Raw genomic sequence first — 16,481 nt, 5'->3', positions numbered from 1 at the left:
TGAAGGGGAAGGGGAGTGAAATAATTTGTAGGAAAATTTTGGGAGATGGGGATGAGTGTTAGGAAGAGGAGGGAAGTGGAATTTCTGAGAATGGATGAGGAAAAGGGGTGAAAAAGGACAAAAAATAGTCCTTGGCTAGAAGCACAGCGAGTAGCTAGGGTTGAGGAGAAAAATGATGGGATGAGGGGATTTGAATATGGAGAGTGATGGGGAATGTGTATTTAGGGTAATTAGGGATGTCTACACTTAGAAACTAGGAAATTTGTCTTTAAAACAATCAAATGACAATAGGGATGAGAAACTAGCAAAAGCACACAGAAACCCTAGGCATGCAATTTTGATGATTTTCTGAGGGAAAAATTAACATGCAAGGTTTGTAGAGCTTCACTTACTAGTGTAGAGAGGTTGTGAAAGCAATTTGAGGAAAGAATTGAGCTGTTTGTGGTCCCTTTTACCCTCCAAGGCAAAAGCACAGCAAGTTGCCAAAAACGCACCAGGTCCTCCAAAAGCGCAGCAACTAAATGAGAATAGCAGCAATGGAGAATTTCGACCTTGTGATAGCTATGGCATGAATAAAACTGATGGAGAGGAGCTCTTGGAAGCTTGGAAAGATAGAATGAAGTGTTTGATATGCTTGGTTGCTCCTTTATAACTCAAGAATTCAATTTTCAGCTTAGATAGTGGAATGACATCATATGTACTTTGATTGGATGCCTTGGTGATGTGACTTGTACTGCAACATCTTTCTTCAATAGGAAAGATATATGTCCATGTGACATGAATGTACCTTTGATTCTTTTTTGAAAAACTTTATTTCCTAACTTGCTAACTCTCATGACACCTTGCTAATTTTAAATGATGAATGATATGACCTTAAATGGAGATATGATGATCACACACCAACAAGACAAGACCAATAAGACATTCATGACACTTTGATGATCAACCTTATGACACCATGACTCTTCCTTTTCAGTTTCTTTAATGATGACCCTTTAATGAAGGAAAAATGACCTTTGGTGACTCAAAGACTCATGGACATGATTTTTTTATTGACCTTGATGACCATGGCATGAGAGTAGCATTACACCTAGATAATGACTTAGGACCTAAGTTGCACTGAAACGGATACGGGAACGGATACGGATACGGGGTTTGAAACGGATACGACAAATTTTCAAAATATGAGGATACGATACGACAAGGAAACGGCATGCATATATATATATATATATATATATATATATATATATATATTTCATATTACCATTCATCTTTTAGAATCTAGAATCTATATCTAAAAATGCATAGTCATCGTCATGAATTCAACATAAACAAATCATCATCATCAATTCAGCATAAAAATTGTCATCATCATTAGTGATTATTATAACATTCAACATATTATCATCATCATTAATAATGTAATCAGAAATGCAACAGCCTTTGTGCTTTCGGGTCCAACTCCTTCAAAGAACGTGTCATGCATGGCAGATGATATCTATCTTCCTTGCATGACAATTAAAAGGCCCATGGGATCATTGGGATATTCCATCAAGACCTATCTGAACATTTCAATCTTCTCAATGTCAGCTTGGTCTTGTGACTATATGCAGGCACAAGATTGGCTAGAGAAGATTTGTTACATTGGAGGGATTTATGAAATCAAAAGCAAAATCAATGACAATTAACAAAACCTTAACCAAAATGAAAATTAATCGCTCAAATAAATCTCTTTACAAAGACATTCATCAAACCCTTTATTTGCATTTTTGAACATCTATCTTTTTCTTAGTAAGAATTTTTGATAAATATATGGAGTGTTGTTGTTTCTAAAGATTTAGAAAAGATTTTATGAGACTCTGTTTATAGTGAGTTTATTTGCAAATATGATTTCTTCATTTTTATTATTTATTTATGGCTATGCAAATTTTCAAGCTTTTTAACATTTTAAGGGTGGATTCTGATCACAATTTTCGTGGATCCGTTTTACCAGAAACGGATCCAAAAAAAATTAAATCCCTTGGAAACGTATCCAATTCCAAATCTAAAGTTTCCGATTTTTTGAAACGGCACAAAAACGTTTTTACAGTGTTTCGGACAAGAATCGTATCCGTTTATGTATCGGAAACGGGGATCCGCGTTTCTGGGAAATTCTTCAGGAGTTTCCGGTAACTTAGCTTAGGACCTTTTTTACAACCAAAAGATGTCAGATTTTATTTGAAAACATAGTAATTTGACCTAGGACTCTATTAACAATGTGAAAAGAGTAAATTTGATCACTGGAACTAATGGACACTAACACATGTCAAACAACAATTGCATTATCTCTTTTCATTTTATTTTTACGGATGGGTCATATGTAATTATTGAGGATTGACTGGTAGTTGTTTTAAGTCTTATCAAATGTATATATTTGTGCTTGTTAATAGATAACATAGACAAAGCCATCGTCCATGTCTAGAACATGTAATGAAGAGGCTAGCTACAAGTGCTTTAAATTGTCCCCCACTGGGGGAGCTTTTTGTAATATTTTTGTACCACTAATAGAAACTCCAACTTACTTATCCAAAAAATGCACAAATTTAGCTAAACAATTTCAACCAAAACCTTCAATGTTAACTATGTGATGGCCATTGGTGGGATTGGGGCTAACCAGTGTGATCATAAGATTTAAGTTTTGGTTTCTCCTTTTGGAAAAGACTTGCAATGCAAAAGGTTTGAAATTGCGTTATGGGGGGGAAGTTCAAAATGTTATCTACATGTTGGGGGGAGAATTGGAATGTACCACAAAAATATACGTGATTGTTATAGGGTCAACTTCTTAGTGGCATGTGGCCAAAGTAATATTACAATGTTAAGGTTATGTGTTAGGTGGTTAACCACCATTACTAACCAAGGGTGTTACATAACAATGTTATGTTAAATGAGTAAAATGAGAGTAGCATGCATTAAATGGGTAGCCTACCTCAAGATCCCATAGATGGGTACTTATTGCAACACCATTGACATATGGGACATTTAGTATTCTATCCAAGTATGTTTTTTTCTAAATGTTATGTGCACCCATATCATATCCTAAAAGCCAATGTTTATGGCATTGGTTTAGTCAGCATTTAACAAATGAAGATGAACCACAAACTGCACATAATTGTATAAATGACACAAAAATTTGATACAAGATTTTTAATTCACTTCCTTCAATATTAGCTATGTGATAGGCCACCAATTCTTAGCTATATAAGAAATGGCCCCCACATTCTTCCTATCATTCTCTCTAGTTATAATCTTTCATTAACAATTGCCACATCACAACAATAAATATGGATGGCACTTCACTAAAGTTTGCCTAAACAGAGCTACACCTACCAAAGTTATAAAGTTGCATGCATTAGAGTCATCCTAGTAATGTTGCACCTCACAAAATCAACCTTGTTGCCCCTGCTGGACTAACCCTGGTGAGGTTCAACCAGTGGAGTAGTAGTTGCCCCTGGTGAACTAACCCTGGTGAGGTTCAACCAGTGTAGTAGTTGCCCCTGGTGGACTAACCCTGGTGAGGTTCAACCAGTGGAGTAGTATTAATTGAGTTGCACATAATGGCCATCTCAACCAGGCCATCCTAATGGAAGTGCCTCAAACAAAGTCACATTCAATAATGGATACTTAAGGATTAATGGTCAAGAGAAATTTTTAAAAATTCAGATTTAGATATCATAATAAAATATTTGAATATGCTCACTTTATCTCCATTCACAATAAGTTAGAAAATGATTAAGCAATCAGAGAGCGACTCATTAAAAATGATCTGTCATGACTGTTGGTGATCAATGCATGAATCACTAAGTTGTCCAATTACACCAACGTACTGCAATGATTTGGCAATGGTATTCTATAATAAATTTTGTGCCACAAACCATTAAGGCAAGGGAATTGCCTTCTGTAATACCAGGTCAAAACACACCACTGTGCACCCTGTTTTTGAGCACATCTGTAACAAAGTTGTCCTCTCTGAACTAAAAAAGGTGTTGATCACTGCAATGTGCATCCTGCATTGATTCTTTATCATTATTCCACACCGTTCATAAAATAACCAAATTTGGAGGCCCATATTTATAAAATCCTGATCGTACTTCTCCATAGCATGACTCCAACTGTCATGGACTTAATCAATGTCTAAACTTATCTGGGATCAAACTTCCTCACTTAGGAGTTGGTCCCCAACAACTATCCTGATAGTTCAGAAAACTTCTTTTGGCTTTGCTCTAATGTCAGATCAAACTTCCTCACTTAGGAGTTGGTCCCCAACAACTATCCTGATAGTTCAGCAAACTTCTTTTGGCTTTGCTCTAATGTCTACCACTTTCAGTTACTGGGGCAATTATCCTTTTCAATCAATCCGATAAAGTCCTATGATCAATGTTTGGTCACAGACTCTCAGCACTGCAGAACTATATTCTTCCAGCTGTACTTCAACATCAGCAACAAACTCCATACGCAGAAGAAAGAGAGACTACTCTTTGTCACCACCCAGCCTCAACCGCCTCTAGAAGTGTGTTGTTTGTGATATAAATGTGGTACTTAAAACCATCCATGCATAGCCCCTCAGGCAAATTATCCAAGAACAATTTTGAGTAATAGTATATCAATTGAACAACCACCATAGCCCATGTTGCCTAAATTCTGCCAAAACAAAATAAATATACATATATATCCATTTGAGTTTAAGTATGGGATTGCAATGTCATCTCCAGTTCAGCCCAAGAAAGAGCATAGTTACCGGGGGGGGGACCAGAAGACTTTATTTCAGAAAAACTTGAGTGCAAGGATATATTTGACTAAGATTAAATCCAGTAACAAGGAACATCAGCCCAGCACTGTACTTAGAAATCTAATTGATAAGGTCATGTGCTGCATCTAAAAATCCATAGCAAACAAAACCCAGTCACTTAGAAGATAATGCCTGGCAGCAGATGTCAAAGGTATCTGCATAGATTAGGCAACCTAAAAAATCATGTCAGAGTATCAAGTCCTTGCAAATTCGTATGCAGGGCCAGGGAAAACATAATGTTAAATTATCATATATATGTTCTCTAGTAAAACTGTTCTTTAGGAATAAAAGAAGAACAAGAATGTGGCAAACAAATAATACAAAACAAAAAACACATGCTAAAAAGGATATATCATGGGATTTCTACATACCACATCTTTAAACTTCGTGATTGTCTTCTTGAGATTACAAGATTTACCGTCATAGATATGTACCTGGCAAAATAATACATAATGCAATCATATTCAGTGTAAGTCATAAAGGTTTTTGCTTTTAATGAATATGGTTATGCTGCATGAAAATACTTGTTCCTACTCCAAAACCTGTGGATAATGAATTTCAACTAAAGTGGAACATGCCAAATACTCTAAGAGAGAAAATTATTAACAAGCTGCATAACTGCAACCTGTAGTTGTCAATTTGGTTCTAACCCTGGGGATTGAGAGGAGTGTTATCTTCCCCACCCAAGATCAATTCCTGAAAGTGACATGTTGAGCTCTGAATGAGTATATTGTTGTATCGGCCTCGGGCCCTGAAAATCGGGCTTACTCTAGATATCATCCACAGAATGACAGAGTGCCCAGTGGATTTCCCCAGGATATGTATTTCACAGAAAAACGTGCAACTCATAAACAGTGTAGACTGTTTAGAAAATGAATTATAAACCATTTCATACCAAAAAAAACTTGTTTCCTGTTATTACAACAAACATCTTAGGAATAAGGAGAAGTGCCCAGCGGATTTCCCCAGCATATGTATTTCACAAAAATAAAGAGTGCAACCCGTAAACAGTAAAAATAGTTTAGAAAATGAATTATATACTATTTCATACAAAAAAAGGTTTTATTTTTCCTGTTATTATGACACACGACAGAGTTTAGGTATACTGGACAACTGAAAAGAGATAATTGAAAATTACAAATGAGCTCCATAGGTGCAAGCTGCAAACTGTATCAACGGAAGATAAATTTCAACTAATGCAGAGAAAGCTAAAAAATACAAGAGACATAATTATAAACGATCTGCCTAAGTACAACCCATAAACAGTATGGATGGATTAGAAAATTAACTAGTTATTTATAGACCAGAAAATTTTTCCTGGTATTCAGACAAACGACAGAATTTAGATATATTGAACAGACAAAATGAAATGAAATGATGAAAAATAGAAACTACGAATGAATTACATAAGTCCAACCTGTAAACAGTATAGATGAGGTATAAAATGGATTATTTATTAATTCATGCAAAACAATCATTTTCCTCTAATTCAGATAAATAATGGAATCTAGATATATTGAACAGACCAAGCAAAATGAGTGAAACAACCAATGATGATTATACAGAAGTTAGAACAACAGATGAAACATTGCAAAATGATAGAAAATCGATAAGCATGAAATGAGTACAACAAACACAGATCAATATAAAGAGCAATAGAAAACCATGGTCAATTATTACTGATTTCAAACTAACTGACTAAAATTACATAGCTCTAAAGCCATCTAAAATAACCATATACCAGATCACTCTACTGCTATGAATTTGTCACATTTATGTGTTTATTTTCATGAGAACAGCATTATTCAGATCAACTGACTCCAACTAGGCTATATTCTCATCTCCGCTAGCAGTGGAAACAAATAATGCCGATGCTTATTAAACAAGATCAATAATATAGCAAACGTTGCAAATGGGTAGTCTCATGTTCACTTGTATGGTGTATGGTTGTTAAACTTGTCTGGTGACCTATGAGTCATGACCCTTTAAGAGGCAATATGTGATCATGTTGGATTGTGCTTGTAAACCCTTAGTGGTCAGCATATGGTCATATAGGGTACTAGTGGACAGCCCAAGTAATCCCTCATCTAGGGTTAGGGGTTATTTCTAAATTAATCTGACACATATATTATGAGGAGCCACAACCTCGTTCGTATTCACCAAAGAATTGGATTATCTGATCATTGTACAGTATCATACAGAATGGATTGCATATTTGTGTATGTTACCCACTTAAATTGGGTAACCCCTACGAGAAAAAAAAATCTCCTATTGTTTCAGCTTGCCAGAAAGCAGCCCTATTGTGATCCACAGATGGTTAGCCTCAAATGCCTCCCATCCAAGCACCGGTTGGTGCTTTGTTTACATCTAGCCTACTCATGTGATGAAGGTGGGTCATCTATTATGATGTACATTAGCCATTTTTGTATTCAAGTGCTTTCATTTAATGTTTAAGGGCATTCTAGCATGGATTGTTGAGAAATCGATAGGGCTATACTTAGGATGATTTCTCTTATACTAGATAACTGCTTGTGATGTATTTTCACTTTTTCTTGATTATTAGCTTCTTCACTTATTATTGTGCTATTCTTATCATCAAACAGCGACCAAAAACATGAAGATCAAAAAGAACACAGGATGTAGGCTGCAAGTCAGGGCCAAAACCTCTCCTCTTGAGAGGAAAACCCACAAATCTCTTCTCTTCTTATAGATTCTTCAAATGACGAATTCCAAGACCTCTAGACCAAGACCAATACCCTTCCAAGACCAAGCCAGACCTTCTTGATGATGTGCTTCTTCTATCCAAGTCAAACCCAGTCAAATCTCTTCCAGCTGCACAATTTTGACCCCCAGCTACAGAATTTCGGCCTCCACTACAGGTCTGAAATTTTCGGCCCCTGCAACAGTTGTTGCTTCCACACGTGTGAGGGAAATTAGGGCTTCCAAGGCTTCCTTGCTCCTTCGCTTGGGTTGCTTCTCCTTCTAGGGCTAGTAGGTGACCTAAAAGTCCTTTCTTCGACCTTCTTTCTGCAATTTGACAACTTCAACCTTGCAATTGCAAAACCCTAGCCTTATCTTCGCACATGTGTGAGAGAGAGGGAGAAATAACCCAAAATATTCGTTTGTCGCCCTCTATCCTTCTTTGTTTGCCTTTCTTCTGCTCTTCTTCGCTTAGATGATGAGAAATGAGTGTGTGCATAGGAGGTCAAGCTCACTCCTATATATAGGCTTCCAAGGAGGACGATATGCCCTAATGAGGCCGACTTCTTAGCTGCCAAGCCAACTTGGCCTTGGAGGGGTATTTTGACACTTTAAATACAAAAATAATTCTTTTAACATGTTACAATACGCTTAATGGGGTCTTCTTCATATGACAATGACTACTGACTTCTTGACTCTATGACAAACCCTAGAAGAACTCAATGGGTGCTTGACCTCTATATAAAAACCTTGAGCATGAAACCCATGCTACAAAAAATAACAATAATATTTTTTTTTTCTTTTTACAATATACAAGAATCAAGAGTACATTTCACATTTATGAAGACCAAACCTAGTTACATATTTCAACACGGATCACGGGTTGAATTGATTGATAGATTACTTTTGATTGTACTATCATTCACTTGTTTCACCTTGTTCGTTATCTCTTACCCCTAGTCTAGTGTAACCTTCCTTGAGGCCTTTCTTTCACTGTCCAAGAGGGGCATGAATGGGAGGCTTTGATTGATGTTGTGTGTCCATGGTAATCGACAATTAACACTTTCCATCTCTCCCTTGTGTCCATATCCCATATTTGAAATGATTGCTATCTGTCACCAAATTTGGTTCCATGAGTTTCTTTATCATTGAGTATGGTCCCGAAAACTTTTCCCTAAAAGATTGATGTAGCAAAAAGAAGAGAAAGAGCAAGAGATATAATGAGAAAATGCAAAACATTGGCATGGATATATGAACGTATGTGGACAAAAGCCTAGCATGAGCTCTACCCCCCTCAGTAGCCCTCACCTAGCTCTTGGTTAATGCACAAGCTATCTAACTAAGTGGAACTTTGATTATCCTACCCTCAATGAGCAATGAAACATTTCATCTTTAAGGGGTTAACGATGAACCAATGAAAGATTGCAATCCAAGCTAAATCTGCAAAAGAAAAAGAAAATCAATGAAGAAATAGGTGGTATATATGAGTTTGTGAATTGCGAAGAGGGTGAGGCCATGAGATTTCACATGTAATTTGTCCATGTTCATCTTTAAACTATGTTTATTTTGTATAAAATCAACAGATTTATTTTATAATTCGAACTTGAAGGAAGCCTAAAAGGCTATATTCGCTTTTGTTTTCACTGTTAAATATTGTATCTAGACCACTGATGAAGGAAGACATGTAAATACTATTTTAAATGGATAGCCATTTGTGCCCCTATGTTGGGAATTCTATTTTTTGTTCAGAAGGGAACAGCAATTTGTTGATGAATAGGATTTTATACTAGCCAGTCCAATGGATGGGCAGTCCAATGTATAAATTTTTCAAATGAAAGATGTAAAGATTGTTTTTCCAAGGAAATTAAAAAAAAAAAAGATATCTAGTGATGATCCTAGTGAATTCAATAGAATCCGTTATCCAAAAAAAATTGTCCATATACTTTAAAATCAAATCAATGCAATGGGCAATACAAGGAATCCCATAAAAAGTTTGATACTTGTACATAAGCAACTTGCCAAGAGCCACATAATTCGTAGCATTACCCATAATGACTTGGACAACATGCTACAAACCTATCTCATAGATGAACACATCCAAAAACTCACATAATAGTTGTGCATTGTCATACTTGATACACAATGTCCTCCTTGAACAATTAGCAAAGAAATTGATAGTGGTCCCACTCTTCCCATCTATCCAACTATCTAACAACATGATGTATCCATTTCCCATGATTTCCTAAGCTCATTTAATCTACAAAGGAAATTGGCCCTTTTCCTTTAAAGGAGAGGCCCTCTCAACCCCTCACAAGAGAGGCCCTTGTAACCTAGGCCAACAACAACAACAAATGGCTTCAAATATTGAATGGTAGGACAAGTTGTTCTTGACAATGTTGAAAGGAATGGCACTCCATAGCCAACATCCCACAATATTGGTGCCTTCTTTATTTTAACCAACAACAATGTAGAAGGCATGGCCAAGGATTAGGTTTCACTTTCCCAGGTTACCTCTACTCTTGAGAACTATGTGGTTCCTGTTCCCACCCAAAGTGGGTGACCCCATAGGAGAATTTTTCTCCTAGTTATCTCTTCAGCCAACAGCCCCTGACAGCCACTGATCTAACCAATACATTGTGTTATTTAATCTTTGCTCCCTGCATCAATCATATGTCCCCTCACCCATCTGTCGAGAGCATATGTTAGAAGGTGGGAAATCCAATCCAAAAGGTATGTTTTCCAATGTGCAATCGAGTGATTATGTTTGTTTTTCTTAGGCATCTTGGGCATCTTGGGCATGGATTATTAGGTGACTTGAAAGAAGGAAGGGCCTTGACCATGGTTTTGTTCCATCGCCTTAAATGTGGGGTTAATCCTCAATCCTTAGTCCTGTGGGACCTCCCCTATTGACCTAAGGTTTTAGGAAGGGCACTACTTAGGAAACCACGATTTTGGTAACATGGTCCCTTTTTTTTTGTTCCACATTTTTCACTCCCCTCCACACATTATAAGCCATATTTCATCATTTTCCTTTTCTGGGTCCACATGACCACTAGATCCACAAGGCACTGGCACAACCCTTTTCTTTGTCCACGTATCCGGGTTGGGCCTAGAAATATTGCCCTAGAGGTTGATGCAGCTAAAAGAACGTTAAAAGCATATCATGGCCATAAGCAAGAAACAAAAGAAAAAGAATATTATAAAATGCAAAGGATGGTCGATACATTTAATATAGCACGTGGGCAAAAGCCAAACATAAGCTCTACCCCTTATCATGGCCATCACACTAATTGCTGGTGTTAGTTTTTGTACCATTCGATGTGTTCTAGCCACGAAATTTGGTGGAGAGGCTAGAATACATGAGATTTCCAAAACCCAGAAATCGTTTCTGGAAATTCCACCTAGAGATGGCTTAATTAGATTATTAACCAGTTTTTAAATATTTCCTAAATCTAAAATTAGGGAGTATGGTTAATTAATCAGAATTAATTAAGTCAAGCTGCGAACCATCTAGAAACTCTCACAAATCGACTCCAAGATAATCCTAGCCATTGACTAGGTTTTAATCTTAATCGTTGGTGCTCCAACAGGGGATTATAAGAGGAAGTCGATGGGCACGTGGAGAAGACACTTTTGCAGTTCAATTTTCTTGGCAGATCAATTTCCAGAGATCAGCAGCAATGGCCAAAGAGCCAAAGATCGAAGTAGGGTCAGTGAGGGTGAGAGGCAGTGGTCTGGAGGAAGTTTTCTAGATCCGAAGAGGTAGAAGCAAGGGGCAGAGTTATTCCCAATCAGGCAATGCAGAAGACTGCGCAGTTGCTTCAAAAGAAATTCGGTTTTGCTGGAGAGAAATTCGTTTTCAGTTCCAAAGTTCGGGCAAAGGGTCCAGAGTGTCGGAGAAGCAATTTCCTCAGCAGAGACAGGCAGAACGCCTTCATCAAAGGTAGTACAAAGGCTAGACATCATAGGGTTTGCGCAGAAGATGGGGCAAAGGGTCCAAGGGACGAGTTTCTGAAGAGAATTTGTGTCGGGGTTGCTTGTGGAAGAAGGGCAATTTCCTTTAAATAATTTTGGTCAATTTTACTTTTTGTTTGGATTGCCAGTCAGGCATCCATAGATTGTACTCAGATTTCACTGCTGCATAATAAAATAAAACCCTCATCTGTTGCACCAGTTTCCTGCATTGGATTTTTTCGGGGACATTAGCCCAAAATAACGGTGTCATTTTTATGTGTGTGTGTGCTAGCATTTCTCAATTCTAGCGCTATTTTATTTCTGTAGTTTTTATTTGTGAAGGTTGCAATGTGTTTATTTTGATGTTGTCGTAGTAATAAACTGAATAATTAATTTATCAGTTAAGAGAAATAATACCAGTTGTTGTAATAGGATTCCAATTGTAGGAATTTTCACATGGTATAAAAGCATGAGTGATCAGCCAGGAAGCTCAGAAGTCGAGAAAGAATTTTGCTGCTCAAAGGGAGCAGCAGGCCAAAATTCTTGAAGCAGTGGAGTGCTCAAACAGGCAAGCTGAATTGTTGGGCCAATAGTTCGATTTTCAGTTGCAGGGGTGCAAAAAATTCGATTTGCCCAGGAGAGTGATTCTGGCAGTCAGAGGGAGCAGTTGCAGCTCAAATTTTCGCTGAGCAGATTCCTTGGTTGTACGCAGAGGGTTTTGCAGCAACAAAACCAGCATCAGGTGGATGAGAAAAGCAAACACAATAGAGGGAAAATTTCTCTCAGGGAACTTCGAGTCTCAAAAGTTCGATTTTTTCCTTGCAGATTGGTAGTAGTTGTGAGCAGATCTTCTGACTCCAAAAGGGGTTGTGGATAGTAGAGCAACAGCCAAGCAAAAGGAAAAAGGGGATTTTCGACAGTTTTCAAGATGGCCACTACAGGCTTAGAGATCAGGATAGGTTGGATGGATCATCCAACTATGTCATCTAGAAGGCTAGGTGGTCTTTCCTTCTAGATGAATATGGCTTGAAAGCCTACATTGATAATGTAGTGGCAGTTCCTCAAGATGCAGACCATCTCAAGGAAAATCAGAAGGAAATGGCACGGGCGAAGCGTTTGATCTTGGATGGAGTTCAGGACCATATTGTCTCACATATAGCAGCCAAGGGAATAAACAAAGAAATGTGGGATGTTCTCTCCACACTATACCAGGGTACTTCTGAGCAACGAAAGATGTTCCTGGAGGAGAAGCTAAGATGCATTAGGATGTAGAAAGGGGAAGACATAGATCCCTTCCTCACCAGGATTCAAGAGGTCCAAGACCAACTTTCAGTTGTTGGGGCAACGCCTCAACCTTCAGAGCTTGTATGATTGGCACTCAACAGTGTGGCAAAGGATTGGTAGGTCTTCGTCCAAAGTATATTGGGCAGAGACACGCTACCAGGATGTGACAGAATGTGGGCCGATTTGCAACAGGAGAAATTGAGACGAGCTCTGTTAAAGAGCTCCATCAGTGGTAGCGGACAGAAGGTGGTGAAGAAAGAGGAGAATGTGGCCCTAGCATCTAAGGGTCCCAGTCAAGGGCAAGGGGAGCAGAGAAAGAAGAAGGACCTGTCAAAGGTCAAGTGCTTCAGATGTGGTGAGCTCGGTCACTACAACACGCAATGTCCTCTCAGGAAGAAGGAAAAGTCAAAAAAGCAGGACCAGCAGGCAGTGTTAGCTGAAATCGACAAGTTGTCCTCCAGGTTGCAGGAATACTTCGTGATGTTCGCAGTCATACCTCCAGGAGTGAGGTGGGATGAATTGGAGTTATAGCCCTAGAGAGCTACAGATCTGCTCAGGGTCCTTGAGGAGTCCACCTCATGGATCATTACCTAGCTACGAGGGCCCACAATATGAAGTATCAGAATGGGTTAGTAACAGTGGATGCAGTCAGAACCAGAGTGACAGTTGCAAACTAGTAGCAGTCAAATGTTGAGGAGTGCAGAGCAATGTTGACATCAAAGCAGGTGGCTCAATTCAGAGTTGGCAGCAGCGCAAATTCTTCAGAGATAGTGCAAATGCTAGAAGCAGTCAGGACACGGGACACAAATGCATCATACTGAACACAGTTGATTCAGTATTTTGGATGCTTTTCAGTTGCAGTAGTTGCAGTTGCAACAACAATAGATGAGAAGGATTTGCAGCGCAAATGCAGAGTTGGCAACAGTATGGTAGTGTCAGCAGCAGCACAGATGCAGCATCAGAGTTGCGCAATGGTTGGTGAGCAATATGGCCAGACATCAGCAACGTGACAGAGGTGATAAAGAAACAGGGTGTTGTAGCAGTAGGATGCAGCAGATTGAAGCATGATTTGTTGAGCACTAGTTGGAGAGAACACAATCCTCGCTAAGAGGGAGTGTTAGTCTCTGTAGCATCAGATGTGTTCTAGCCACGAAATTTGGTGGAGAGGCTAGAATACATGAGATCTCCAAAACCTAGAAATCGTTTCTAGAAATTCCACCTAGAAATGGCTTAATTAGACTATTAACCAGTTTTTTAATATTTCCTAAGTCTAAACTTAGAGAATATGGTTAATTAATCATATTTAATTAAGTTAAGTTGTGAATCATCTAGAAATCACACAGATCGACTCCAAGATGATCCTCGACATTGATTAAGTTTTAATCTTATTCATTGGTGCTCCAACAGTGGATTATAAGAGGAAGTCGATGGGCACTTGGAGAAGACACTTATGCTGTTCGATTTTCTTGGCAGATCGATTTCAGAGAGCAACAGCAATTGTCAAAGAGCCAGAGATTGAAGCAGAGTTAGTGAAGAGCAGAGACAATGATCCAGAGAAAGTTTTCTAGATCCGAAGAGACAGCAGCAAGGGGTCGAGTTACTCCCAGTGAGGCAGCACAAAGGACTATGCAATCGCTTCAAAAGCAATTCGATTTTGCTGGAGAGAAATTTGTTTTCAATTCCAAAGTCTGGACAGAGGGCCCAGAGTGTCAGAGAAGCGATTTCCTCGGCAGAGATAGGCAGAACAACTTCATCAGAGGCAGTTCAGAGGCTAGACGTCATAGGGTTTGCACAAAGGGTCCAAGGGGACGAGTTTCTGAAGAGAATTCATGTTGGGGTTGCTAGTGGAAGAAAGGTAATTTCCCTTAAATAATTTTGGCCAGATTTACTTGTTGTTTGGATTGCCAGTCGAGCATCCATAGATTGTACTCAGATTTCACAGTTGCATAATAAAATAAAACCCTCATCTACTACACTGGTTTTCCCGCATTGGGTTTTTCCGAGGACATTTGTCCAAAAATAACAAGTGTCATTTTTATGTGTGTGTGCTAGAATTTCTCAGTTCCAATGCTATTTTATTTTCACAGTTTTTATTTGTGAAGGTTGCAGTGTGTTTATTTCGATGTTTCCATAGCAATAAACTGAATAATTAATTTATCAGTTAGGAGAAATAATACCAGTTGCTGCAATAGGATTCCAGTGGTAGGAATTTTCACACCTGGGTCCCCATAAATGCCCCCACATCATTAAGGAACCCATGCACGCCCCAACCCCTGGTGGGCGATGAAGTGCCCCATCTTAAGGGGGTGATAACTACTTTATATCATTCACAACATATTCTAATTTCCCAGAGCCCCACGCAGTAATACAAAGAAAAAATCAAGAAAAGGCAAAAGGCAAATAAAGAAGGGTGGAAAAACAAAGATCAGGGTAACTCATGTATTCATGATTGCTCCTACGTCCATACACCCAATATGTGGAAATCCCTCATCATTGCCACCCTTGAACCCATGGCATTTGGCCTTGAGACCCTCGTGTCCCCATCCATTCATCATCATTCACATGACACCTATCAATTGAAGGATGTACCAAGGACCTGTATTTCCCCTTGGGGGCTAGGAACACCTAATAGGGTTGTTTATTAACCACTCCTACCTAGAGAGGTAACACTACTTCGAGATCAAAGCCCCAAATTTGGAAGGGAGCCCCCATATGAAGTCTCAATGTGCCCTTGATAAACAAGCTTGGTTCACTTAGATGCACTAATGAATTATTGTACCTAACGGTGAGGATGTAGCACTGGACATTATATGTAATTAGCAGGTGGTTTCATCATGGGTTGGGCAACTTAATTGGGGCCCAAGTCCACTAGAGGATCATATTGACACCCTTAGGTGAAGCGTTGAGAGCCATGGGACTCCCATCATGTGCAAAGCATTAGTTCATGCCATGGGTACCTTCAACACCCTTAGTAGTTTGCTCGTTGCCCCATATAATTCACGATATGATGCAGTTGGACGAGTTTGCTCTAGCAGACTTAGCATTTACAACATGGTGTGGCAGTTGATTGAAGGCCCAAAGGAGGTATGTCTCACCCCTTGGGACATGGGAGGACAAGCACCATCGTCAAAGCCCTCAGTATTGGTGCATCACAGGGTATTCTATCATCAAGAGACCCATGAGACTAGTTTTTGTGCCCCAGACACAAATTGGGGCCCCACATGATGACTTACATGGAGAGTTAGGGGCCACCCCCTAGTTTGAGATTTATGGAGCCCTCCCACACATTTTGGCACAAAGAGGACTCAACATTGCCTTCCAAAGGCCCTACATCAGCATGACGTCATCATTTTGGCTTGCATTTGGATGACTAATCCATATTTTTGTAAAGCTACTTGATCGACTTATGGCCAAGGGGTGTATCTTGCCCATTTTTATAACATTAAGGGGCTAGTATGCATAATTTGACTTAGTTAGACACATATAAATAAGAGAGATCATTTCTAATCTCTCATCATCATCACACTTGGATTCTTTCTCTTGTAAAGAACTCGCACTTGTTTCTTTGCCTATTGGAGAATCTTTTGGAACGCATTTGACATTTGGAGGTAATTCGCATTTCTTCTTTGGAGCTATTTCTTGGATCTTGGATGGACATATTGCATGTAATCTTGTAAGTGCTTAATGTTGATGGATATTTTCTCTTGAATTTATT

At 38.8% G+C, this 16,481-nt stretch overlaps 1 protein-coding gene across 1 annotated transcript in view; it reads right to left on the bottom strand.

Moving 5' to 3' along the window:
* The window catches only part of LOC149195074 (protein SLOW WALKER 1-like), a 255,714-nt gene that overhangs the window by 222,612 nt on the left and 16,621 nt on the right, over positions 1–16,481 (bottom strand). Inside the window, exon 2 of the mRNA XM_089405238.1 lies at positions 5,200–5,262. Coding sequence (XP_089261364.1) covers positions 5,200–5,262 — 63 coding nt within the window. The remainder of the gene's footprint in view (positions 1–5,199; positions 5,263–16,481) is intronic.

The sequence above is a fragment of the Pinus tabuliformis genome, chromosome 2_2 (assembly GCF_031772625.1).
Source record: "Pinus tabuliformis cultivar Carrire ecotype Pingquan chromosome 2_2, CPIR1, whole genome shotgun sequence".
Lineage (NCBI taxonomy): Eukaryota > Viridiplantae > Streptophyta > Pinopsida > Pinales > Pinaceae > Pinus > Pinus tabuliformis.
This window is presented reverse-complemented; position numbering and strand designations above follow the sequence as displayed.